General features: G+C 39.7%; 2 protein-coding genes across 4 annotated transcripts in view; one reads left to right on the top strand and one right to left on the bottom strand.

Annotated features, from left to right (window-relative positions):
* LOC126092049 (protein cornichon homolog 4) overlaps positions 1 to 8,382 on the bottom strand; it is a 79,595-nt gene extending 71,213 nt beyond the window's left edge. Inside the window, exon 1 of the mRNA XM_049907453.1 lies at positions 8,072 to 8,382. Coding sequence (XP_049763410.1) covers positions 8,072 to 8,149 — 78 coding nt within the window. The 5' untranslated portion in view covers positions 8,150 to 8,382. The remainder of the gene's footprint in view (positions 1 to 8,071) is intronic.
* A 41-nt stretch (positions 8,383 to 8,423) lies between these two features.
* The window catches only part of LOC126092069 (intraflagellar transport protein 57 homolog), a 181,548-nt gene continuing 162,215 nt past the window's right edge, over positions 8,424 to 27,756 (top strand). For all 3 annotated transcript variants that reach the window (XM_049907486.1, XM_049907485.1, XM_049907483.1), the window contains exon 1: positions 8,424 to 8,530. The gene's annotated coding sequence lies outside the window, so the exon portion shown is untranslated. The remainder of the gene's footprint in view (positions 8,531 to 27,756) is intronic.

The raw sequence follows: 27,756 nt of genomic DNA, 5'->3' as shown, positions 1-27,756 counted from the left end.
AAGGATTCCAGGCGTTCGAGAAAGTGGTTGGTGTCTTTGATGAAGGATGGGAGACTGCATGTAATGGGTTGAAGGTGTTGATCTACGTAGGCAGAGATACGTTCTGTGGGGGCTTAGTAACCAGCTACAATGGGGCGGCCAGGATGATTGGGTTTGTGAATTTTAGGAAGAAGGTAGGGGTGCGGGGTGTCGGTGGGGTCAGGAGGTTGATGGAGTCAGGTGAAAGGTTTTGTAGGGGGCCTAAGGTTCTGAGGATTCCCTGAAGCTCCACCTGGACATCAGGAATGGGATTACCTTGGCAAACTTTGTATGTGGTGTTGCCTGAAAGCTGATGCAGTCCCTCAGCCACATACTCCCGACGATCAAGTACCACGGTCATGGAACCCTTGTCCACCGGAAGAATGACGATGGATCGGTCAGCCTTCAGATCACGGATAGCCTGGGCTTCAGCAGTGGTGATGTTGGGAGTAGGATTAAGGTTTTTTAAGAAGGACTGAGAGGCAACCTTAACCTTAAACATGCCTTAGTGCACGGCCAGCACATCTTGGCACAGTGTTACGCCGTCCGGGTTATCTCAATACTTCCCACTAACACTAACCTCTCCGAACTCCGGAGATGGGAACTTGCCCTTCAATATATCCTCTCTTCCCGTTATCCACCAGCCCTCAATCTCCGCTAATCTCAAGTTGCTGCCACTCATACCTCACCTGTCATTCAACAACAGCTTTGCCTCTGCACTTCCGCCTCGACTGACGTCTCTGCCCAAACTCTTTGCCTTTGAATATGTCTGCTTGTGTCTGTATATGTGTGGATGGATATGTGTGTGTGTGCGAGTGTATACCCGTCCTTTTTTCCCCCTAAGGTAAGTCTTTCCGCTCCCGGGATTGGAATGACTCCTTACCCTCTCCCTTAAAACCCACATCCTTTCGTCTTTCCCTCTCCTTCCTCTTTCCTGACGAAGCAGCCATTGGTTGCGAAAGCTAGAATTTTGTGTGTATGTTTGTGTTTGTTTGTGTGTCTACCGACCTGCCAGCACTTTCTTTTGGTAAGTCACATCACCTTTGTTTTTAGATATATTTTTCCCACGTGGAATGTTTCCCTCTATTATATTCATATCAGAACTATATGTAGAATTCAAGGAAAAGTATCCCAATACCAAAGTAGGTTTATCAGCTTTTTTCAATCTTCGGCCAAAATGGGTTGTGCCTGTAAGTGCAAGGGGCACACACAATGTTTGTGTATGTGAGACCCATCAAAATGCTAAGCTGATGTTTGCTGCTATAAAGGATTCTGGTCTGGATTACAAGGGTGCAATGAAGCTGCTAGTGTGTGACATCAGCTCCTACCAGTGCATGATACACTGGTGTGAGAAGTGTCCTGGTAAGGCAAACCTTGCGGAACACATGAATAACAAACTGTATGGTGAACTCTTTATGGATGACGATGAACTTGTTTCTTTAAACAATTGACACATATGGATTGCACAAGTCTTGAAACAAAGCAAAGTACAGAGGAAGATTTTGTTGAAATGTGTTGTCAAAAAACGGACAAACTGACCACACACAGCTTCACAGCAACAGCACCATCGACTTATCTCCAGTTTTGTAAGGATAATTTGAAACAAGATGAAATTATAGTAATACTAGACTTTTCTTAAAATTATGTATTTATAGTTCAAGATGCCATCCAAGGATATCATTGAGACAACAGTCAAGCAACTCTCCAGCCATTTCCGATTTACTATAGAGGTGAATCAGGTGATGTGTCTGTCATGAACCTGAGCGTTTTTGGTGACTGTTTAATTAATGATGCCATTGCAGTTCATGCCCACATTCTCACTGTCATGGCATATGTGAAAAACAAGCTGCCTCACATACATTTTGCGAAATACTTCAGTGATGGGGCAGCTAGACAGTAGAAAAACCGTAAAAATCTCAAAAATGTATGCATGCATTACCATGATTTCAGATTCACGCAGAATGGAATTTTTTCGCAACAAGTCATGGTAAAAATGTATGCGATGGTATTGGTGCTACCATTAAGCGCATGGCATCACGAGCTAGTCTGCAGCACCTTACAGAAGGTCACATTCTAACACCTCTTCAATTATTTACCTGGGTACAGAAAAATATCTCTGGCATACAATCATTCTATGTTTCGAAAGATGAGGTGAAATCAGTCAAAGAGTTGCTAAAAAGCAGACTAGAACACGTTAAAATTGTTGCAGGCACAAGGAGCCATCATCACTTCTCTCCAGCGGATTCTGACAATGTGCAGATGAGCAGACTGTCCGGTGATAACTATAGGTTCATGCACAACATGTGTCTTCACAGTATGTCTGACTCAGGATTCAGAAGCAAAAGCAGCAACATACAACCAGCTTGCTATGTTATTGCTGTTTATGATGACAAATGGTACTTAGGATGTGTTGCAGAGTGCTGTGAAGCAGAAGATGATGTATTTGTGACTTCATGGCACCAGCAGGACCAGCAACATCATTTCATTGCCCATGTTTGGCAGACAGGTGTTGGATTCGTTTTTGAACATATTCTTATGACAGTTCCAGTTCCTACCACTGTGTCAGGAAGACAGTACAATTTGCCACTCAATGCACAGAGTACAGTAGCCAAAGTGTGGGAGAACTTCTGTTCGAAGCACAATCGACTGGTTTTTAGCAGTTAAGGTGCAGTAAACATTAATGATAGGTTGTGTTAATCTGTGTATATGTTGTTGCTTAGTGATTAAACAGTTGTGGGAGAGGATAAGAAGACGCAGAACAGTTTACGATATGTTTTTACAAATTGTGTTGTGAAACAATGGCCACATCACCATATACATCTGTCAACTTCCATTGTACACAAATGTCTTGCAATAACATGCTGAAATTTTGAGATATATATCATTATGGTCTACTTATGCAGTGTGTGTGATTTTGCTTGGATACCACTTGTCCCTTTTGTGCTACCACACTTCGAAAATCCATGTTTATCAGGTAATTTTTCAAATTTTTGTATTTTCGTGTGCACGTAACTCAGTTCTTGTGACTCATGTCGGCATGATGAGTTCTGTGTGTGTTTAGGCCACATTAAGCTCACCACAAAAAATTTATACTATTTTTGAGTGAATTATATTTGACATAGAGGGCAACTACAATATGTACCTTCTAACGTATTACATTTTTTAAACACATTTTGGAATTTTTTATTTTCCCTCAGAAATATGTTGTTGGTGTTTTGATTCATGGAGTGTGTTCTCTAAATGGATGTTACTGGGTTGCAAAAATTTCAGTGGACTTTGTGGAATAGTTCCAAAGTTATTAAGACCTGAAGTTGGGTCTGAAGACAGATCGCCAGATGCGGGTTGCAATTTCTGGGTCACGCCACCTTCTTTCACAAGTCATAATTCTGGAATTAATTGGCAGGGGAAACTAATACTTTGTACATGAGTGTTCCACACATGGTAGAATTAGTGTACTGAATTTCAGTCAAATCTGAGACTATGAGATGGGGCCCCTGGTTGAACTGACATGGAATGAACCACTGGAGAAGACAGGACAACAGAGGTTCCAGTTGGACATTTGAGCATAATGCTGCCAGAACTGAAAATCAAAGAAATTATACAATGATTTCATCATTTAAATTTATATTTACAGCCCAGAAAATAATTTAACTTACATCAATGGAGACAATGAAATAAATATCAGTTCATTAATGCAGTTACCACGAAATTATTTATTTAGCAAGAAAAGTGAAAATTTGTGCCTGGACCTCATACTTATAAGGAGCAGTTTCATTAACCATTTGGAGCATACAGCACACCACCAAGACCTCTCCAAACTTTTAGTGTCACTAGCGGATACATACTCCACAATAAAATTCCTATAATGCCTCTCCCCTTCAAGATCAAAATAGGAGTCAGACAAAATGATGGTTTTTTTTCCATTGCTTTTCAACTGTGTTCTGAAAAAAAAAAAAAAAATCATCAGGACCTGTCAAAGGATACAGCTCAATGAGAATGGGAATTAAACCCAGGGGAATCATGACACACTGCCTTATTTTTGCCAAGAATGTAGCTATTATGTTGAACAATTAAAGGTAACCACCAAACAAACTTGCCTCCAGATATTCAGGGGGCGGGGGGACAGAACAGACTGGCGTCAAAGATATCATAAAAACTCCCGATGAAATATGAAGACATCAGCAGAGCAGAAAAATATCAGTACCTGGGTGAGATAAAATGAAAAGCAGACTGGACAATAAAGCACTTAAAAAATGAATATGTATACTTGAAATAGCCTACCAAATTTCATGCAGGATCCACAGCAAAAAAATGCCTTCCACAAAATACTAAGATACATCACTGTGAAACAGTTCTGAAGCCAAAAATTATGTAAACAGCTGACACTAAATGCAAACAGAGACCACTTCAAAGTATTGGAGAAAAAAAAAGAGTGAACAATTGGTAGGGCAATCCTGGAATACCGTTCCATGAATGGCATCAACCAATAAAGATCCATCAAGGATGTCTATGAAAAACAAAGAAAATTAGACATAATTCACAAAAGATGTGTACAATTTTACAGTCACCTAAAACAAATGGGCAGGTACAGGTTGACCATGAAGATCTCCCACATTATTGAGTCAAACCTCAAAACCATGATACCCTGGTTTAGAAATACCACAGACGACCTCTATATAAATCATACCCGAAGATGCCTTTGACAGGGATCTCTTCTGCACGATGATAGAGAAGAAGAAGTTACAGTAAGATGAGCAACCAAAAAGAACAGACACTCCTTGAGTTTACTATGTAAACATTCAGTGCCAATCTAAGCTTTCAACATGCTTCCTACTACTGAACTGATTTAAATGTTTTCTTTGATGTCAGTGTTTTCATATTTATTGACAGGTTCAACTGACATGCCTCTCCAGTAAAAACGTTCCCATCTGAGAGAACCTTTAGTTGTATTATTTGAATTCAACAGGAGGGAAAAATCAGAAATAAGAGAAGTTTGGGTCAGTTGTGTAGTTCTCAGAAGCTAAACTGAAACAATGCACCAGTTAAGACACTGTGTTCATGTTTGAGAGATGTAGATATCAAATCCATATATGGCCACGTTGATTTGCGTTATCTAAATTACTTCACACAAATTACAGTATAATATGAGCAATTCTGTCATCCACCCTTCACCAACTGAGTATAATCAGAATCTTCACATGGAAAAAACAGATAGGCCTACACAAATAAGTACAAGAAAAGGGCAAACAGATGAGGATGAAAGGATTTGAACATAGCATTGGAACTGAAGAGACCAGCTCAGATGAATAAAGACAGGGAAAGTATTTAATATTAGAAATAAATCAACCCCTGGTTGCAAGAATAGTTTTTAGTTTCTTTATTGCATAATCAATTTTGGGACAACCCACCCCATTTTCAGATGCAACATACATCTAATCGATGTAAGAGCAAGACCCACATCCTCAACACCCCACAAGAAACAACACGTCAGCGGTCGATGGCAAGTCTATGTACATAGGTTTTAGATGTTAGAAGTTTAGAATTCTGAACAAATGAGCCATCATCACCATTGTTATTTCAAGTTCATTAATACATCAACATCTGTACTCTGTGAACCACTGTGAAGTAAATAGCAGGGGTATGTCCCACTGTACCAGTTAATACGGCTTTTTGCCCATTCCATTCACATATGCAGCATGGGAAAATGATGGTTTAAAGCCTCTGTACATGCTGTAATTAATTTAATCTTATTTTATGGACCTTGTGGGAGGTGTGTGTGTGTGTGTGTGTGTGTGTGTGTGTGTGTGTCAGTGCACGCGCGCGCGGGAGGATTGTAGTATATTTCTAGAATCATCATATAAAGCTGGTTCTTGAAACTTTGTTAGTAGGCTTCCTTGATGCGATAGTTTGTCTTTCTTCAAAAGTCTCCCAGTTCAGTTTCTTAAACATCTCCATCACACGCTTCCATAAGGCAAACAAACCTGCGAATCCAGAATGAGATTTTCACTCTGCAGCGGAGTGTGCGCTGATATGAAACTTCCTGGCAGATTAAAACTGTGTGCCCAACCGAGACTCAAACTCGGGACCTTTGCCTTTTGCGGGCAAGTGCTCTACCATCTGAGCTACCGAAGCACGACTCACGCCCGGTCTCACAGCTTTACTTCTGCCAGTATCTCGTCTCCTACCTTCCAAACTTTACAGAAGTTTGCGAACCTTGCAGAACTAGCACTCCTGAAAGAAAGGCGAGCTTCTGTAAAGTTTGGAAGGTAGGAGACGAGATACTGGCAGAAGTAAAGCTGTGAGACCGGGAGTGAGTCGTGCTTCGGTAGCTCAGATGGTAGAGCACTTGCCCGCGAAAGGCAAAGGTCCCGAGTTTGAGTCTCGGTCGGGCACACAGTTTTAATCTACCAGGAAGTTTCAAACCTGCGAATATTTATGCTGCACTTCTCTGTAGGACTTCCTGCTAGTCCACTTAATATGGGTCCAAACACTTGAAAATATTCTAGCATGGGTCGCACAAAAGACGTGCAAGCAATTTCCTTTGTAGACTGATTGCATTTCCTTAATATTCACCAATACATTGAAATCTGCTGCCTGGTTTACCCACTAGTGAGCCTATGAGATTGTCACGTTCGTACAAAGTGTTACACTCAGGTATTTGTGAGTTTACAGATTCAAACTGTGACTCTCGAGTATATATTTTCTCGTTTTGTGAAGTGCGCAATTTTACGTTTTTGAACGTTTAAATCTGCCAATCATTCCAACACTTTGGAGTCTTATCAAGGTCATACCGAATTTTTGTATGGCTTTGTTCAGACTGTACTTTATTGTAGATAATTGCATCATCTGCAAAAAGTCTGACATCACTATTAATATTGTCTGCAAGATCATAAATATACAACATGAACAGCTAGGGACCCAACAAACTTCCTTGGGGTACACCAGAATTAACTTCTACATCTGTCAATGACTCTCCATCCAAGATCACATGCTGTGTCTTCCCTATCAAGAAATCCTCAATCCTGTCACACAACTTATCTGAGAACCTATATGATCGTACCTTTGATAATACGTGTAAGTGTTGTGCAGGGTCAAATGATTTTCAGAAATCAATAAATACTGGATCCATCTGACTTTTGATCCATGACTTTCAGGCTGTCATGTGAGAAAAGTGAGAGTTCGGTTTCACATGATGTATATTCTCGAAATTCATGCCAGTTGTCATGAGGGAGGTTGTTCTGTTTGAGATACTTCATTATGTTCAAACTCAGAATATGTTCTAACATTCTACAACAAAGGAATGACAAGGACAACGGGCAGTTGTTTTATGGATCAGTTCTCCCAGTCTTCTTGTAGACAGGTGTGACCTGTGCTTTTTTCCAACTACTGGGCACAGTTTTTTGTTTAAGGGGTCTATGACAGATAACAGGCATCGGAGGGGCTAATTTGGGTGTGAATTAGGTACAGAATTTGACAGGGATTCCACCAGGCCCTAAGGCTAGTAGGTATACTTTGTATTCAGATAAATGTGTATGAAGGTGAGCATAGAGATTAAATGTAAATCCTTGAATGTTCTGTAAACCTTCTCGTCAAATCCACTATCATTATATTGGTGACATGGGTGCAAATTTACACAAATAATTCACTAGATACACCCTAACTTATGCAACAAAAAAATAAATGTGCTTTTCCATTAGCAAGCAATTTACTACACAGCCTAGATAACAAGTATCAAACATGATTCACGTCAATAACTTCTGGCCTACTTCGACAGAAAGGCAGCAATGCATTAAAACGACACAATTTCTCGCCACCTATTGAATTCCCTACGATCTCTCTTTCTCCCAAATTTGGAACAAGACATAAAAAACCTATTATATATACAATTATAAAATTTAACAAAATCTTTCTTCGTCGGTTAAGTACCGCGATTATGAACACTTTTATATACAAAAAAGGTAGTAAATACATTGATAAATATATCAACGGATTTCCTTCTACAGAAATAGTTGCCCAAGAAACTGCATGGGAAATTTAATGCATGAAAGGATACAAAATAAACCAACAGAAACAGCACGCCTCCAGTATCCACAAGGCATATACTTAATACAAATGGATCGGGCAATATCATTTTCTGTGCCAACTAGTTCGAAAGACTGCGTAAATTCTTCTATGCGTTCTAATTACACATCCAAAATTCACTGTTACTGGGATATTCTCGGCATTGTTGCTGTTGTCATACGCCAGCAATTAACATAACTTGGTATTTCAAAGTGTCGTTTGCGTTTTTTATAAATACACACACACACACCACTCCCCCAAACAAGCGCACCGGTACTTCCGAGCGCCACTGTATACAGTAGAAAACGGTACACGCTGATCAAAGATCTGAGCTCAGGGTTTGTTTACAAGTTGTGGCATCTCTGGAAAATTTTTGCCCGCAAAAATCGAGATTGTTGATAAATGCGCTGTGGAGAGAAACAAGAATTGTTGATTCGACAGATATTCATGTGTAAGTTTTTCGATTTAGTCTCACATTTGAGTCTGCTGTATATAAAAGCACTATGATACATTTGTGAATTTTAGATCCGTAATAGTTAAGCGGGTCAACAATTGTTTCAGAAGCTTTTACATTTGCTCTAGATTTTGTAAAATAGTGTCTATAAACTTTACCCCACTTAGGACGTAATTTTGTGTAGAATGCATTCCCGCATTTGTTCTTTATTTCAGAAACATAGGGTTTTTTACGATTAAGTTTTCGAATGAAATTGTTATTTCCTGTAGGCGTTCGTTTCGTGAACCATTGCTTGCATTTCAGTTTTAACGAAGCGTTCTGTTGGTCGAAACGAAATATGATCCAGTTTTTCACCTACAACTTTTTATTTTCTTAAATACCTATGCAGTTATTTGATGACAACGACTTACTTTAAGCTGCAGGAAAAATAATGGATAGTGTGTTAATGAAGTCAGCAAAGAACAACCGCGGCGCCTGCTTTCTAAACATTGACTGCGTAATTAGTTAAAACACTCCTTAGAGACCATAATGATGATGATGACGAATCTTTAAAAATTTTCTCATTGTTGCTTGATATTTGCGGACATGTTTTCACATAGCTATGTTCGATAAGTCTCTCCAGGACATTCCTGTGTCGCAATCAAGCTGGAGTAAAATAACAGTATATCAGAAAATAGTCATTTTAAACTAACTAAATCGTATACGTAGGTAAGATATGGCATACAATTAAATGACGGCATATATATATGTCAACTCTTAACCATTTCCTGATACAAGTTACCGTTTTTGAAAATGAAGATATCCTTCCGTAGCCACTCCATCAGCCGGATCTGTTTCGCAAGAAATAATATAAGAAAATGTCAAACCAAAATACGAAAATTATAATTTTTAAGATGTGCGTACATTCAAAACAAAACTCTTTGTAGGTGTCCCACTTCCGCTATTTAGGATGTGATATAAGCTAGAACAGAGGGAGGATGGGGAAGGACTATGGAAAGCGTTAAAAGAAACTAAGTTTTTGTGTTCAGCTTTATTGGAAATGATAAACTTCTACATCCGTTCTCTGCATACCACTATGAAGTTTATGGCAGACAGTACTTCTCATTGTGCCAATTATTAGGTCTTTTTCATGTTGCACTCACGAATGGAGTGTCAGAAGAATGTTTGTTTAAATGTCTCTGTGCAGGCTGTAATTACTGCAATCTCGTTCTTGTGATACCAACAGGATCGATACATGTGAGGGCTTGTAGTATGTTCTTGGACTCAACACTAAAATGTGGTTCTTGAAACTTCGTGTGTAAGCTGTCTTGAGGTAGGTTTCATATATCTACAAACATAATCCAGGTCAGGTTCTTCAGCATTTTCTTGACACTCCCTGTTAGCTCAAACAAACCTGTGACCATTCGTGCTGCCCTTCTCTGTTATGTTCAATATCCCCTGTTAGTCCTGTTTAGTACGAGACCCACATAACTTGTAGAATATTCTAGGATGGAATGCATAAGTGTTTTGTAAGCAATTTCGCTTGTATGAAAATTGCATTTCCCTAATATTCTACCAAAGAATAACATTCTGCCATTGCTTTGCATATGATAGTATATGTGATTATCCCATTTCATATCTGTACAAATTGTTACACCCAAGTATTTGAATGAGTTGACGGAGTCCAACTGGTACTTGTTGATATTATAGTCAAAGGACACTAATTTTTTTTCATTTTGCGAAATGCATAATTTTACATCTCTCAACATATAAAGCAAGTTGATAGTCTTCACAGCACTTTTAAAATCTTGTTAAGAACTTACTGAATATTTTTGCAGCTTTTTCAAGCAGTGCTAAATTTGAGATAACTGTGTCATATTAACACTGTTTGCAAGTGTACAGTGTGAACAACAATGTTCCTGACACACTTTCCTGGGACACACCCAAAGCTACGTACAGGTCTGTCAATGACTCTTCATCCAAGACAACATGCTGCATCCTCCCTACCAAGAAATCCCCAGTCCAGTCACAAATTTTGCTTATGATCTTACTTTCAATAATAATGATAATATTACAAAAAGGACAGATTGCTACCCATCATATAGAGCAGTTCCGCATTTCTGCTTTTTTTGTACTACCATCAGTTCCTGTCATGTCTGTTTCTGTATTGACGTTAGCTTTGGCGCCACTTGTAGTACTATCGATATAAATGTACCACATACTTACACATTCTGCTAGAATTGAGTTCATTAATCATACATTGCCTTCTCAGTAGTTAAGACTTTATGGGAGCAAATTAAACTGTAGTTACAAGGTTATTCTCAGAAATATGATTCAGTATTGTGTTGTAAACAATCTTCTAAAAAATATTCGAGGAGATGGAAAAGAGGGAGATCGTAGATCTGTCTATAATTAGTGGTCAGTTGTTTCTGTCTACTTTTGTGTATTGTTGTTACTATATACTGCATACTTCAGACTTATAGGAAATTCTACACATTGAATCATTGACTGTTCGGGCGCTGATAACCTCGCTGTTGTGCGCCCTAAAACACTAATCATCATCATCATCATTGACTATTCACAGAGGTGACTCAAGGGTGATATTACCAAGTCAGCATAAGATTTTAGTTCTTTGTCTAAGGTAGCCAGAAGATTTACTACTTTTTGCTGACACAAATAATTTTTGTGTGATGGTGTATTAAACATAGAATGCTGAAGTAAGTTTATTGAGTCTGATTTTGATTGAGCAGTTTTTTGCCATCTGTCTCACTGCTGCTGTCATCTGGGAGTTCAGTATCATTTGCTGTACTGAATTTATTCATTTCATACCTAAAATGCTCCAAATTGTTCCTGCTTGTTCATGGTTTTTTAAATTTTTTGTGCAGAGCACATGATTTTTGCCATTTTTGTGACACACTGAAGAATTTTGCAGTACTGCTTGTACTGGTGTCATAAGGCTTGGTTAGAACTGGACCTTTGCTTGTCATATAAGATGTTTTGTTCCCAGATACTAGCCACATTTTTTCTTTGTTTCTGCTCTATGTGTCTCTGAGCCTTTGCAAAGCATAATCACATTCCTAGTGTTATAATAATATTTTCAGTAAATAACTGAATTTTTCAGCTACTGTGTGTTCTTGCTAAATTACTTCCCACTTTGAATTTTGTACATTTTCTCTAAGTAGAGTAACTGAGTCAGCGTTTACGATTCAGTGAATTTTTTCTCTGCTTTGTAAGTTAAACTTGATTGATTCGGATGCTTTATTGCTGCCATTTGACCATCATCATCATCATGTAAACCATTTATTATGGGATCCACATCTATTTCATGAAAGACAGGTTGATTTACAAGTAAGTTATCTATCATTGTTGCACGTTGGCATGCTGTTTTTGTTTGGAATGTTACTTTGGGGCTCAAACAAAGAGACTTCAATCACAACCATCCAAAATCTTGATTGGTTCTAAATATCCACATATAATCTTTTCCCAGTTATTGCTTCTGGGTCTTGTTAGTACTTCTGTGATTGGTTGATGAAGTTTCAAATGTTACTTTTGAGAGCTTATGGACTGTCAGAACAACTTATCTTGTACATTTCCATGCCTATCACTAAGGTATAGAACTCAAATAGCTAACATTTTGAGATATCAAGTCTTCTGTTGAATATTTGTGTCGTTCTTCCTAGATATTTTATTAATGTGATTTGTTATCTTCATCGGCTCCTGCGTCACTGCTCTTCTAGTGGAACAGGTCCAGTATTTTCACCTACCCCCTTCCCCCTCCACGGTAGGTTCCAGGCGTTCTGTCTGTGGTCTGCTCTCACTAGCAGCATCCTTAGGCATTCCCTCATTGATCCAAAGAACTTGTCTCTGGGCTGGCATTCCAATTTTAGTCCACTGTGGTTTGCTCCCACTAGAAACATTCGTAGGTATTCCTTCTTCGGTCTGACCGTCTGTGCACTGGTCATCCATTTTTTGTCCAATGTGGTTGTAGGTGTTTCCTTTGTGGTCTGTTCTCCCCCTAGAAGTGCCCTGCAACATCCTGTCTTTGTTGCGAAGTGCCTGGTGCTCTGTTTGAGGTCTGTGTTCCACGTCGACACTCTTAGTTCTTGTTTCTGTGGATTTCTGCTGCTGCCCCTGTTAAGTTTTCAGCAAATACGGTGCAGGATACCAGTCTCTACTGAGTTGGTCCCCAGTGTCACGTTGTAGTCTGGTCCCTTCAACCCCCACAAACCAACCAACCTACCCAGTGTCACAATTCGTGGGGTTTTTGTCACCTTTATCTCTGTATACTGAGGTGGACTGGTTGGTTGAAGAGCCTTCTGAATCTGGTTGTATATCGATTCTAGCAGAACATTACCGTGCCAAACTACCTGGGTGTGACAATGTTTGTGCCCTGTGGACCAGCGTCTTCAGAACTCCATTCTTCTGCACTGGATGGCGACAGCTGTTGGCTTGCAGGCACAAATCTGTGTGTGTAGGTTTGTGATACACTCTGTGGCCAAATGAGCTATCTGTTCTCATTCTGAAAATTACATCTGGAAACAGCAACTGTCCAACCTTTTCTAGTTGCATGGTGAATTTAATATATGGGTGGCTGGAGTTCAGATATTCCAGAAACTCATTGAGCCTATCCCTACTATGAGGCCAGATCACAAACATATCATCCATATACCTGAAAAAGCATGTGGGTTTGTATCTAGCCATCCATAATGCCTTTTCTTCAAATCTCTCTATGAACATCAATCACTAGGGACAGGTGGCTGCCCATGGCTACACCTTCCGTCTGCTATTAATATTGCCCTCTACAGCAAATAAGTTGAAGTCTTTATAAGCCTGAACAGGTCTATCAGAGCATTTTCCAATTTCTCTGCAATCAGTTCCCATGAGTCTCAGTGGCTCCTTCATGAAAAGGGTGCCACATCGAAACTGACTGTTATATCAGATTCGGTGGCTTCAGACATTACAAGAAGTCTCCTTAGCTGTGAATGTGTGAATATGCTTCCCTACATGGGGGAGCAGCTGTTTTTTGGAGTACTTAGATAATGGACGTGTTGATGCACCAGTGTTGTTGACAACTGGGTCCAGTGTCCCATCCTTTTTGTGTACTTCTGACACACTAAGTGGAACTGGTGCTCTCAGTTGTAGTTGTTTAATGACCTTGTAAGGCATACTTGTTTCCTTCAAGAAAGTCCTCATCCGCTTTGTCCATAGTGTCACATTCAAAAAGTCTGTATGCAGGATCCTCCAGACACTGGCACACTTTCTCATCATAATCATCTGGCTGCAGAATGACTGTAGAATTCCCTTTGTGTGCTGGCAACACCATGGTGCTATTATCTTCCTGGAGCCTCTTGACTGCAAGCCTCTCATCATTTGCGATTTTCGTTTTTGGAGGTTTTGTTTTGGTTAGCACCGTGTAGGTCTACAGCAAGTGTTTGTGCCGCATTTGGTGGAAGTATGTTGGCTGCTTGCTTCATTGCACTTATGAAACCAGAAATGAGCACATTTCTAGGAGTCATTGCAGAGTTGAGACCCTTGCTGAACACCTTCAAAGTGGAGTCATCGAACTGCTGGTGACTTAGGTTCATCACTGCGCAAAAGTCCTCTATCTGCTGTGTTTTCTTACTCATGCTATCAAACCTTAAAGACTGACATGCTGTGGCATTGTTCTTGGTGCACTCTGTTAGAGACTAAGAGGCATTATCTACAGCTGCTAAGGAGGCTGCCATGTACAGGTGAAAGTGTAAAAACTCACAGGCTATCAATCTAGCCTGTGGTGCATATCTCGAAACCCCTCTCTCACAAGTGCCATGCTGGCCAGATGTTTTATCTTATTTGCTGCTGTGGGGTTTATGTGATACTTAATTGTGATGAAAACTGGTACTACATCTCAATCTCAACTAACACAAGTCTGCGTTTCCCCTTCCTTCTTTCGAAGCTTGATATTTTGGTGCATCTCCACTCTGTAGGCTCTCCTGATGCAATTCTTCATATATCTCTCTGACGATGTGTTGACATCTTTAGATGTCCGGTATTCAGCTGTATGTCAGCATCATTCTTGCACAATATTTTGACAACACGACCCATAATCTTCATCAGGTGCTACCTGAGACTGTTTGTCAAGTGGAATGGGTCCAGTATTTATACATACACTATGTGATCAAAAGTATCCGGACATCCCCAAAAAAAGACGTTTTTCATATTAGGTGCATTGCACTGCCACCTACTGCCAAGTACTCCATATCAGCGACCTGAATAGTCATTAGTACATCATGAGAGAGCAGAATGGGGCACTCCGCGAACTCACGAAATCCAAACATGGTCAGGTGATTGGGTTTCACTTGTGTCATATGTCAACATGAGATTTCCACACTCCTAAACATCCTTAGGTCCACTGTTTCCGATGTGACAGTGAAGTGGAAATGTGAAGGGACACATACAGCACAAAAGCAAAAAGGCCAACCTTGTCTGTTTACTGACAGAGACCGCCGACAGTTGAAGAGGGCCATAATGTGTAATAGGCAGACATCTATCCAGACCATCACACAGGAATTCCAAACTGCATCAGGATCCACTGCAAGTACTATGACAGTTAGGCAGGAGGTGAGAAAACTTGTATTTCATGGTCAAGTAGCTGCTCATAAGCCTCACATCATGTCGGTAAATGCCAAACAATGCCTCGCTTGGTGTAAGAAGCTTAAACATTGGATGATTGAACAGTGGAAAAACGTTGTGTGGAGCGATGAATCATGGTACACAGTGTGACGATCCGATGGTAGGGTGTGGGTATGGCGAATGCCCGGTGAACGTCATTTGCCAGTGTGTGCAGTGCCAACAGTATAATTCGGATGCAGTGATGTTTTGGTGTGGTGCACCCCTTGTTATTTTGTGTGGCACTATCACAGCACAGGCCTACATTGATGTTTTAAGCACCTTTTTGCTTCCCACTGTTGAACAGCAATTCGGAGATGGCAGTTGCATCTTTCAACACAATTGAGCACCTGTTCATAATGCACGGCCTGTGGCGGAGTGGTTACATGACAATAACATTCCTGTAATGGACTGGCCTGCACAGAATCCTGACCTTAATCCTATAGAAAACCTTTGGGGCTGCCATTCCCCAAGAAACTTTCCAGCACCTGATTGAACATATGCCTACTAGAGTGGAAGTTGTCATCAAGACTAAGGATGGGCCAACGCCATATTGAATTCCAGCTGTACCGTTGGAGGGTGCCACAAACTTGTAAGTCATTTTCAGCCACGTGTCCGAATACATTTTATCACATAGTATATGCTCTTCCCCGTCCATGGTAGTTTAGAGGTGTTCCATCTATGGTCTGTTCCAACTAGCAGCATCCCTGGATGTTTCCTCTTTGGCCCAGAGCACGTGTCTATCGGCTGGTGTACTGTTTTCAATCTGGTGTGGTCCCATGTGCTGTCTCTGTGGTCCACTCCTACTAGAAATGTTCTTAAACATTCCCTATTCAGTCCAGTGATCAGACAAAAGGCAGAAGGTGTAGCCATGGGCAGCCCTCTGTCTCCTGTGGTAGCCGATATGCTCATGGAGAGATTTGAAAAGGAGGCTTTAGAGGTGGCTAGACGCAAACCCACATCCTTCTTCAGGTATGTGGATGATACGTTTGTGATGTGGCCTCAAGGTAGGGACAGGCTCAGTGAGTTTCTGGAACATCTGAACTCACACCAACATTAAGTTCATCACGCAAATGGAAAAGAGTGGCTAGTTGCCATTTCTGGACGTCAAAAGGAGAGCAGATGACTCGTTTGGGCCACAGTGTGTACTGCAAACCTACACACACTGATTTGTACCTGCAAGCCAGAACCTATCACCACCCAGTGCAGAAGAACAGAGTTCTGAAGATGTTGATCCACAGGGCACAAACATTGTCAGATCCAGATAGTTTGACAGCAGATAGAGAGCATTTACGATCAGTGTTTTGAAGACTGGATACACAACTCAACAGATTCAGAAGGCCCTTCAGTGAGCCAATCCGCCACACAATCTAGAAGAATAGCAAGGTGAGGCAAAGACTGTGTTGTACCTGCCCTATGCAGGATCTATTTCTGCCAAAATCAGCTGAATTGTTAGGTAGCACAACATCAAGTGTGTGTGTGTCTCCCTCCCAAAATAAGAGGGCTATTGGAAAATGTAAAATACAACGTGGGACTGTGAAAACCAGGAATTTAAACTGTATCTTGCTAATGTGGTATGTCATACATTGGCCAAATGACTACAAAAGTGGACATCAGATGGAAGGAGCATCAGACGCGCACCCTGTGGCGGTGCAGTTCCTTTTATCCATTACCTGCGCCTACCTGTGAACTCATTGCAGCAGATTGCCGGTAGGAAAGCCGAGCAGAAACCTACCGTACTGCAACTCGCACCTCAGTGCATACAACGTAACTATTCCAAGAATCGGGAAAAGACCTTAATTTTGAATGAAAAAATATACTGATCCTTGATAATGTACACGTCCACTGCCAAGCATGTGCCAATCTTAACACAGTCATGCATCAACCCTTTCATTAATGTTAGCAAGTTTATGGTAACATATTTCCCGAAATATGAACAGCTACTAAGCACAAATTTTTCTTAAATGAAAACGCTCGCCATACTATTAAGTTTATCGGTGTCTAATGCGTTCAAGTTTTTAGTCACCGATCTGCTCAATATGCCATGCGGAATTACTGTCTTTTCTCATACACACACACACACACACACACACACACACACACACACACACACAAAAAAAAAAAAAAAAAAAAAAAAAAAAAAAAAAAAAAAAAAAAAAAACCATACTTTCTAAGAAACATGCCAGAATAAATATGCCTTCACTTTAAAACACTTTTCAAACATGTGCACAACTAAAACCAACAAGTTATAACTTCCTTCAGAGCTCATACTACACACGACCGTACCATTGAAAGGCTGTAAGCATTCTCTATCTCCAAGAGATAAGACGTGCAAAGAATACTCCATTCTGATTCGTCAGTTTTCTTTAAGGCCAATAGAAGAACATTCTACCACATTAGTCTGTGCTTTTTATGACTAACCAATCAACAAATAACACACTTTCTAACTGTACCTTTTTCTGAAATAAATATTTATCTTGCTGATATTTTGTTTATATTTTATGCTATTAACTATTTTCATTTGCACTCGAATTAGCTTTCATTTTACCATAAACTTAATTAACATATTATGGTACAAAATTCCCCATCATATAACGTTCATCAGTAGAACAGTGATCTACATATTTACTTCAAACCACATTCACACTACTAAAAGCATGTACAAAACTGTAAAGACATAAATAAACAAAAAAGCCTTCAAGAAATAAACAGAACAATTCACATAAACATTCTCTTGACCTGTTTCTTGAATGTCTCTGTGCACTACTGTCCTCTAGCAGATGAAAATTAGAATTACGTACTCGACTAAACCCGCTTATTCTCATTCTTATAATATAAAATTACAAATTTCTCACTCCGGACTTGGCACTCTACAATTAACTTAGCCTAATCTCTTAATTTCTTCATGAAAAACCATTTCGTACTTGAGAAAATTGATGCAAATTTTCGAAACAAATTTTCAACATTTTAATAACTTTTTCAACATCTTTAAATTCATGTTTTATGGAAGTCTTTTGAAGTTAACTACTTGTTCACTTTTTTTTTCCCAGGCATTGCGATTTGTGTCCTTCCATTTGATAATGGTATTTTATCCTACCTTAGCATGCACCAGCATATCACTATAGTCTTTTTGTCACAAACATTTCCCCGGTTTTTGATTATGGCACCTTTGCATTGCAGGATCCATAACATTCCTCCATTCTCCACATATCTGTCCTCTGAGGGTTGTTCCAAGAATCAGGAAAAGGCCTTAATTTTGAATGAAAGGAGGAAATACTGCCAAAACTTCAGTATATTCTGAACCTTGATAATGTACACATTCACTGCCAAGCCCATGCTTACCTTAACACATTCATGCACCATCCCTTTCATTCACGTTAGCAAGTTTCCCGAAATATGAACAGCTGCTAAGCACGGATTTTCCTTAAATGAAAATGCTCGCCATACTATTAAATATTCCCAAAATATGATCAGCTACTAAGAACAGATTTTTCTTAAATGAAAACAGTTTCCATACTATTAACTTTATCAGTGTCTAATGCGCTCAAGTTTTTAGTCACTGATCTGCTCAATACACCATGCGGAATTACTATATTTTCTCATATACAAAATTACTTAAAATATCCATACTTTCTAAAAATCACACCGGAGCAAATATGCCTTCACTTTAAAACACTTTTGAAACATGTAGCACAACTAAAACTGTCAAATTATAATTTCCTTCGGAGCTCATACTGCACACGACCATACCATTGAAAGGCTGGGCTCCGACTACCTCGACTGCTGTGAGCATTCTCTGTCTCCAAGAAAAAAGACACGCGAGGAATAGCACATTCTGATTGGTCAGTTTTCTTTAAGGCCAATAGAAAAACATAATTCTCCTGCATTAGTCCGTGCTTTTCATGACTAACCAATCAACAAATAATACACTTTCGAACTGTATTTTTTCCCAAAATAAATATTTAACATTCTGAGATTTTGTTTATACTTTATGTTGTTAACTATTTTCTTTTGCACTCAAATTAACTTTCCTTTTACCATAAACTTACTTAAGATGTTATGATACAAAATTCCCGTCGTACAACATTCATCAGTAGAGCAGTGATTTACATATTTACTTCAGACCACATTCACGCTGCTAAAAGCATGTACAAAACTGCACAAACATAAAGGAACAAAAAAGCCTTCAAGAAATAAAGAGAACAATTCACAAAAACATTCTCTTGACCTGTTTCTTGAATGTCTCTGTGCACTACTGCCCTCTAGCAGATGAAAATTAGAACTACATACTCGACTGAACTCGCTTCAGACCATATGTCACTTTGCATGCATGAGTCATTCTCCCAATACACGGGCTCTAGACAGGAGCGATATAAGGTGCCATGCCTCAGCTCGACTAAGACAGGCAACTAAATCAACCCTTGCTGAGCACTGTCTTAAACTCAATCCACCTCAGTAGAGCCTGGTATCCTGCACTGGGGTTGCTGAAAACTTAACAGGGGCAGCAGCAGATCTCAACAAAAACAATAACTGAGGTTTTGGACAGGGGAAACAAACTTGACATAGAGTGCCAGGCACACCAGGCATCAGGTAGAACATTGCAGGGTGCTTCTAGGGGGAGTGGACTGCGAAGAGAACACCTAGATCCATTCCAGACTGAAGAGGGAACACTACCATGCAGATGTCCACATGGGTCTGAAGAAAGATAACTGATGCTCAGCATGCCAAACCTGGCTGAAAAGGGAATGCCTAAGAATATTTCTAGTGGGAGTGAATGCAGAGAGAGCATCTGGAACAGCAGTGGACTGAAAAGGAAACGGCAGCCCAGGGTCAGGCGCTGCGGACCGAAAGGGAAACACATAAGGAGTGGACCACAGATGGAACATTTGGAACCTGTCATTGGGGGAAGGGGGGGGGGGGGGGGGAGGGAGCATAGGTGTAACTATCGAACCTGTCCCACTCAATGAGCAGTCTCAGGCAGCATGTGATGAAGATTACAAGACACATTATCAAAATATCTTGCTAGAATGGTGTTGATATCAGTCAGAATACCTGACACCACAAGATGTCAACAGATCACTGGGAAACTCTGATAATTACACTCAAGTAGCTGTTCAATACAATACTCACTGGACCCATAGCCTGGGTTGTTATTTTGTATGTAGTCACTCCCCCTTTCCTCGTGTCATATGCCAACAGTAATGTGATGCTAACCTATACTCATCTTGGTGCAACTGTTCAGTCTCTGTGACTTCCAGATGATGTTCTGTTCTGCATAGCAAAGCTGGAAAAATACCTTTAGATTTTTCATTATCCTGTACTGATATGAGACTTTCATTTTCCTTATTGAACAAACTTACTGTGTTTTGATGGAAAAGTTAAATGTATTATTTTTTACTGTCCAAGCTGCCATTTCTTGTTTTTTTCATTGATTGTTGCAAGTGTTTTATAGTTCTTCGGCAGTTCTGTCTTTCAGAAACATTTGATCTAAATCAGCAGTTCCCAATTTTTTCTGACTCGCAAACAGTGATGTGAGTTGGGTGAACATTTGATTTTCAAATATGCATACAGTAGACATGCATGAAAGATAATTCTGAGCAAAAGATTTGATAACCTTAAATTAACTTAACCCTTAAGGGTTTAAATCTAAAGTTACTCTAGTTATTGTTTAATATAACTATGGAAAAGATCAATTTTTAATAAAATAATTTAATTGGATAGATAAAAAAATCTGCTATCCAAGAGGCTGCAGAACACACACATAAAAGAGAGTTGTAATTCTGCAAGCTTTCAGAGCCAGTGACTCCTTCTTCAGGCAGAAGGGTTGAAGGGAACGGAAGAGGGGTGAAGGAAAAGGACTGGAGAGATCTAGGGAAAGAGGTATATTTTGGGAAAGCCACCCAGAACCGCGGGTCAGGGGAGACTTACCACATGGGATGAAAAGGAAAGACTGATTGTTGAGGACTGCATTGGATGAGATTTGAAACCTGAGAGCTTAAAGGTGGAAAACAGGGTAATACGCAAGACAGAGATTACTGCTTAAACATCATGCATTGATTAATAAGAGTGAAAAGCTAAGTGCATTGCATGTAACAGAGACAATGAAAGATGTAAAAAACTAAAACAGAGTGAAGAAAAGAGTAGTTACTGTGAAGAAATGCTGTGGCAGAAGAAATTAACATAAACTAAGGCCAGGTGGGTGGCGAGAACCAAGGGGCATGTTGTAATGCTGCTTCCCACCTGCGGAGTTCTGAGTAACTGGTGCCTGGGGGAAGAATCCAGATGGCACGTGTGGTGAAACAGGTGCTGAGGTCATGATTGTCATGTTGCAGAGCGTGCTCTGCAACAAGATATTACGAGTTGTCAGTATACACCCTCCGCCTATGCCCCTTCATCCTAATAGATAACTTGGTGGTAGTTGTGCCGATGTAGAAGGCCGAACAGTGTTTACATAACAGCTGGTATATCACATGTGTTGTTTCCCTCTGATAGTATATGTTTAGCCAATTACAGGGCTGCTGTAGGTGGTGGTAGAAGGGTGCATAGGCAATCTTGCAGCGGGGATAGTCAGAGGGGTAGGAGCCATAGGGTAGGGAGATGGGTGCAGAAGGAGCATAGGATCTGACAAGAATATTGTGGAGTTGAGAGGGTGACAGAAAACTGTTCTAGATGTGGTGGGCAAAATTTCAGACAGAATTGGTCTCATTTCAGGGCATCTGTTGAAGTAGCTGATTAACACATTCCAGACCAGGATAATACTAAGTCACCAGTGGAGTGCTCTGAAGTAATTTTTTGGCAGGATCAACAGTACCAGGATTGGATGTGATGGCCCAAGAAATCTGCTTTTTTAACTATGATGTGCAGGGTAATTATGTCCAGTGAAGGTTGAGGTGAGAATGGTGGTATATTGCTGTAAAGAGTCTGCATCCAAACAAATTTGTTTGCTTCAAGTGCCGAGGCTGTATGGGAGGGAACTTTTGTTTTTGTTGTTACATCAGACTTAATGTAATTATAATTTTACTTTCTTTTCTTCTCACACATTGACACAACACGTAACTTGCAATTTTGTTAAATCCTGTTCCCCTTTCCAACTTTCACTTTTCGACCAGTTATCCACTTAGTGAGAATGGGAATGGTTCTGATACCCAGATGGCAACTTACTGTATTTGCCACAAGGAAAGAAGAAGTAGGCTGCTGTTGAAAATCAAAGGCCAGACCGCCATGTAACTGTTCCTTTGTGGGGTTGCGGTAGTGTTGTTAGTATTGTTAGAACACAAAGAATTTAGAAGACCAAATTTCCCATGTAGCAAAATCGAATGCATCCCTAATGTTCTAACATAACTGTAAATCAGGCATTTGTGGTAAATATTAATTTATTGTGGAAATAATGTGATAAATTCCCAATGTTACATGTATGTAACAAGGACCATTATTGGGTCAATTAATTTTAAAATATTATTATTATTATTATTATTATTATTATTATTATTATTATTATTAACGCCACAGAGACAAACAAAACAGTAATAGGCCTAACCTCAAAACCCACCGTTATGGAAAGGAGTTTTGGCGAACTCTTCAAAATATTTTGCGAACCCCCTAGGGATTTGCAAACCACAGATTGGGAAACAATGATCTAAACAAAGCCTGGTTGAAAGTATCATAAATCACAAATACTGGGCAGAAAGTGTTCTGCTTCTAGAAATTAGTTATACAAGTAACATCCTACTGGAATCATTCAGATGTGGACCATGCCATGTGTGGCACAACCCATCTCATGAGTGATTCCTGAAGCTGTGGATTTACATGTTCAGTAGAAGTTTTATACATTTTGTGTAAGAACCCTAAAGATAAGGTAAGAGAAATTAGTGCTCATATGAAGGTGTATAGACAATTGTTTTTCCCTTGCTCTCTATGCGAGTGAAACAGGAAAGGAAATGGCTTGTAGTGGTATAAGGTATCCTCTGCCATGCAGCATATGGTGGCTTCTGTTGTATATATGTAGGTGTAGACAAACAGGCTTTATGGATAACCAGAATTTCTTTGGGTTTTGTCAGAGATCTCTCAATAATATTCTGCTACTGTAGTTGTTGAAGGCTGCACACATTGTCCTCTTAACAGCTGTTTCATGCAGCATCTTTCTATCTGTAATGCTATGCTTTGTTTTACATCTGTTATGCAGTGGTCTGTTTCTTTACAGTGGCTGTATTCATTGGAGGGTTCCTCCCATCATGAACTCTTGTATTAAGTAGATATCTGTTGAGTACATTAATGTATTTTATTCTGATTGGTTTGATGCAGCAGCCGTCCACGATCTTGTCTTAGGACCAATTTCTTTATTGCAGAGTAGGACTTTTTTGCACAGTGTCCTCACTTTATTTGGTGAATGTACTCCAACCACTATCTACGCTTACAATTTTCACCCTCTATGGCTCCCTCCGTTATTGCGTTGCGTTGTTTGGGGAAGGAGACCAGACGGCGAGGTCATTGGTCACATCAGATTAGGGAAGGATGCGGAAGGAAGTCGGCTGTGCCCTTTCAAAGGAACCATCCCAGCATTTACCTAGAGCGATTTAGGGAAATCACGGAAAACCTAAATCAGGATGGTCGGACGCGGTATTGAACCGTCGTCCTCCCGAATGCGAGTCCAGTGTCTAACCACTGTGCCACCTCGCTCTGTCCCTCCGTTATTCCGTGATGTTGTAACAGCAATGTGAAAGGGAGTTGGTGTTGAATGGAAGGATACTGGGCCACAAATTTATTAACATATGTATGAAAAACAGAAACCAATTTATTAAAACATGCAAGACAATCTGAGCAGCTACCCCTGGAATTAATTAAATTAATTTCCAAAAACACAACTGTTGGTGGATATTACATGACTTTCAGAAATGACTGAATGAAATTAGAAAAATGTCGAGAACATTTAGGGTTCTGTGTATTGCGCAGAGATAGCTTTTTCAATGAGCAGTCTTCACGGCCCCAACCAAATGTGCAGTGACCAAAAATGCAACTTTTTGCAGCGGTGAAGGATGCTGTCAGCCACGACATCACAACCCTTTCTCCACCCACTGTCAAACATACTGCTCAGCCGCCCATCACTTTGAGAGCTGCTCCTGGCCATGACAGCAGTTAAATATTGGCCCACAGATCTGTGCTCTGCAGGGAACAAACCGCTCAAGAAGCTATTGCAACCAGAGAGGCTAATAGTGAGTGGAAACTATTGAGATCAAAACAGGCCCACACGGCACAGTAACACTAGTCCTACCCTCTACCACTTCTTGTGCTTGGTATTTCCCACATATTCCTTCTCTTGCTGATTCTATTGAGAACCTCCTCATTCCTGTCATTATCAATTCACTTGAATTTCAGTATTCTTCCATAACGGCACTTCTCAAACATTTCAGTTCTCTTAGTTTTTCGGTTTTTCCCACTGTCCATGATTAACTTCCAGACAATCCATTACCGTAGAAGTACAGTTTCAGGTAGTATGGACGTATGGTCCCATGGCGATATAAATTAATAAAATCTTCTAGGGTTTCCAGCTGAGTCAGGTGGTTAAAAATCTCACAAGCTTACGACAGTTGCCATTGACAGTGGCCAAGGAAAGCTCAGTCAAAAGCTCATGGGATTTGAACCACCTGACGTGGCTGGAAATCCAAGAAGCTTTTATTACAGACTCAGAAATTTTCTCGAATATAACCGTATGTTTGATACTATTAGACTTCTTTTCCCAGGAATGCTCTCTTTTGCTGAGCTGATATGCTTCTTATGTGCTCTTACTTGATCCGTAATCTATTACGTTCCTTCCAAAGATAGCAGAATTCCTTTAATTCAACTTATATGTGGTCCCCAATCTTGATGTCAAGTTTGTTGCTAATTTCATTTTCACAACTACTGAACACTTTTTATCTTTCTTTGGTTCATTCTCCAACCATAATCTGTGTTCAGTAAACTGTTATTTGACGATCCTGTAATACTTCCTCACTTTCAAGTGGATGACATTGTCATCTGTGCATTTTATCACTTATATCCTTCCCCCCTGAATTTTAATCCCACTGCCGAAACTTTCTTTTATTTCCTTCATCTCGCCTTCAGTGTAGAGGTTAACTGGAAGAGTAGTAAAATCTGAGCACTTCTCTCTTGGTCGTACATTTTTATCTCTCTCTCTGGGTTCCTGTAGCTCTTGTATATTACCCATCTTATCCCTATAAAAGTATTTATTTATTTGGTGGTTTCAAACATCCTGCACCATTTTACATTGTTGAATGTGTTTTGTAGGTCGCCAAATCCTGCACAGGTGTCTAGATTTTTTTAAACTTTTGTTTCCGTCCCCAAGCACAACGTCAGGGCTGTCTTTCTTGCGCCTGTATCTTCCCTAAAGCCAAACCAATTGTCATTTAAGAGATCTTCAATTTTATTTTCCATTCTGCTGTACATTATTCTTGTCAGCAACGTGAATGCATGAATTTTAAGCTGATTATGCAACAGTCACTCATTTTAGGGCCTTGCTTATCTTTGGAATTGTATTGATGATACGGTATTTCTCTGAAAGTCAGCTGCCATATCTCCAATCTCCCTTATTCTACACACTAACTTGAATAATTGTTTGGTTACCACTTCTCACAGTGGCTTTAGAAATTAGAGAGATTTGCTATCTATCCCTTCTGCATTGTTTGATCACGTCTCCCAAAGCTCTGTGAAACTCTGATTCTAATATTAGATCCCACTTGTTTTTGTTGTAGTTTTCAGTCCAAAGAGTGGTTTGATGCAGCTCTCCACCCTAGTAAATCCTGTGCAAGTCACTTCTTATCTGCATAACTGCTGCAAACTATATCTAGTTGAGCTGTCATACTGTATTTGAGCCTGGTCTCCCTCTACATGTCTACAATTTTTAACCCTCACACTTCCTTCCTTTACCAAACTGACAATTCCTTGATGCTTCAGGATGTGTCCTGTCCATTGATTCCTTCTTTTAACCAAATTTGCCACAAGTTACATTTTTCCCCAACTCAATTCTTTTTCTTCATATTTGTTATTCACTCGATCCAATTAAAATTCAACATTATTCCATAGCATCACATTTCAAAAGCTTCTGTCTTCTTGTTTGAATTGAGTTTCACTTCCATACAAGACTACATTCCAGACCTTTTTTCTCTAATACTTCAATTTATAAGGGATGTTAACGAATTCCTCTTTTTTTCAGAGATGCTTTTCTTGCTGTTACCAGTTTGCATTTTATATCTTCTCTACTTTGGTCGTCAGTAGTTATTTTGCTGCCCGCATAATAAAACTTATCGATTACTAAGTATAGTGTCTCATTTTGTGATCAGACTCCTTCTGCATTGCTTGATTTAATTGAAACTGCTCTTCCAAGCCCTTTGTTGTATCTGAGAAAATTACAATGTCATTGGAAAACCAAATTGTTTTTATTTCTTCTGAACTTCTAACTCCCTTTCCAAATTTCCCCTTGGTTTTCTTTAGTGCTTGCTCACTGTAAAGATTGAGTAACATAGAGGGCAAGCTACAACCCTGTTTCACTCCCTTTTAAACTTCTGCTTCCCTTTCATGTCCTTTGACTCTTGTAACTGCAGTTTAGCTTGTGTACAAGTTGCAGACAACCATTCTTTCCTTTTTATTGTGTCCCTGCCACCTTCAGAGTTTTAAAGGGTGTACTCCAGTCAACATTGCCAATTTTTTTTATAAATCTAGAAACACTATAAATATTTGTTTGCCTCTATGCAAAAATTCTTCTAATATTTTTCCTTTTTCTACCGCCAAATTCTAGTCACCTGTCACAACTGAATTTTTGTCTCCTTTAACTGTCTGTATAACTTCTTTATCTCATCACGATATTTTTTCAAGCATACATTTCTACTTTGTGGTGGGAGTTTGCTTCGTGTCTCCATGGGTATTTGCTTTGTGTCTCCATGCGTGTTTGCTTCATGTCTCTCTTGGCGACGATAATGCATTCGCTACGCTGTTCGTGGTAGCTCAAACATGTTTCTATTTTGTTAGTCATCATTAGGCCTACTCCTGTATTACCCATATTAGATTTTATATTTATAATTCTGTACTCATGTTACCAGAAGTCCTGTTCTTCCTGCTTCTTCAACTCCACTGTTTCCCACTATGTCTGTCTTAAATCTATCCATTTCTCTTTTTTAAATTCTCTAACTTTCCTACCCTATAAAGGGGTCTAACATTCCATGCTCCAATCTATAGAATGCCAGTTTTGTTTTTGTCCTGAGTAGTACCCACCTGGAGATATGAATGGGGGATTATTGTACCTCTGAAATAGTTTAGAAAAGAGGATTCCATCATCTTAAGTCATACAATAAAGCTGCATACCCTTGTAAAAAAGAATAATGACTATAGTTTCTCCTTACTTTCAACTGTTTGCAGTACCACCATAACAAGGCCATGTTGACTAAAGTTACTAGACCAAATCAGCCATTCATTTAGACTGTTGCCACTGCAACTGCTGAAAAGGCTGTTGCTCATCTTCAGGAACTATGAGTAAGTCTGGCCCCTTTATGGATATCCCTATGTTATATATCGTTGAGGTATGCGACCATCCCACTTCAGCAAGGTTT

This window comes from Schistocerca cancellata, chromosome 7, assembly GCF_023864275.1.
Source record: "Schistocerca cancellata isolate TAMUIC-IGC-003103 chromosome 7, iqSchCanc2.1, whole genome shotgun sequence".
NCBI classification, from domain to species: domain Eukaryota; kingdom Metazoa; phylum Arthropoda; class Insecta; order Orthoptera; family Acrididae; genus Schistocerca; species Schistocerca cancellata.
Note: the sequence above shows the minus strand (reverse complement) of the source record. Positions and strands in the feature narration are given on the sequence as shown.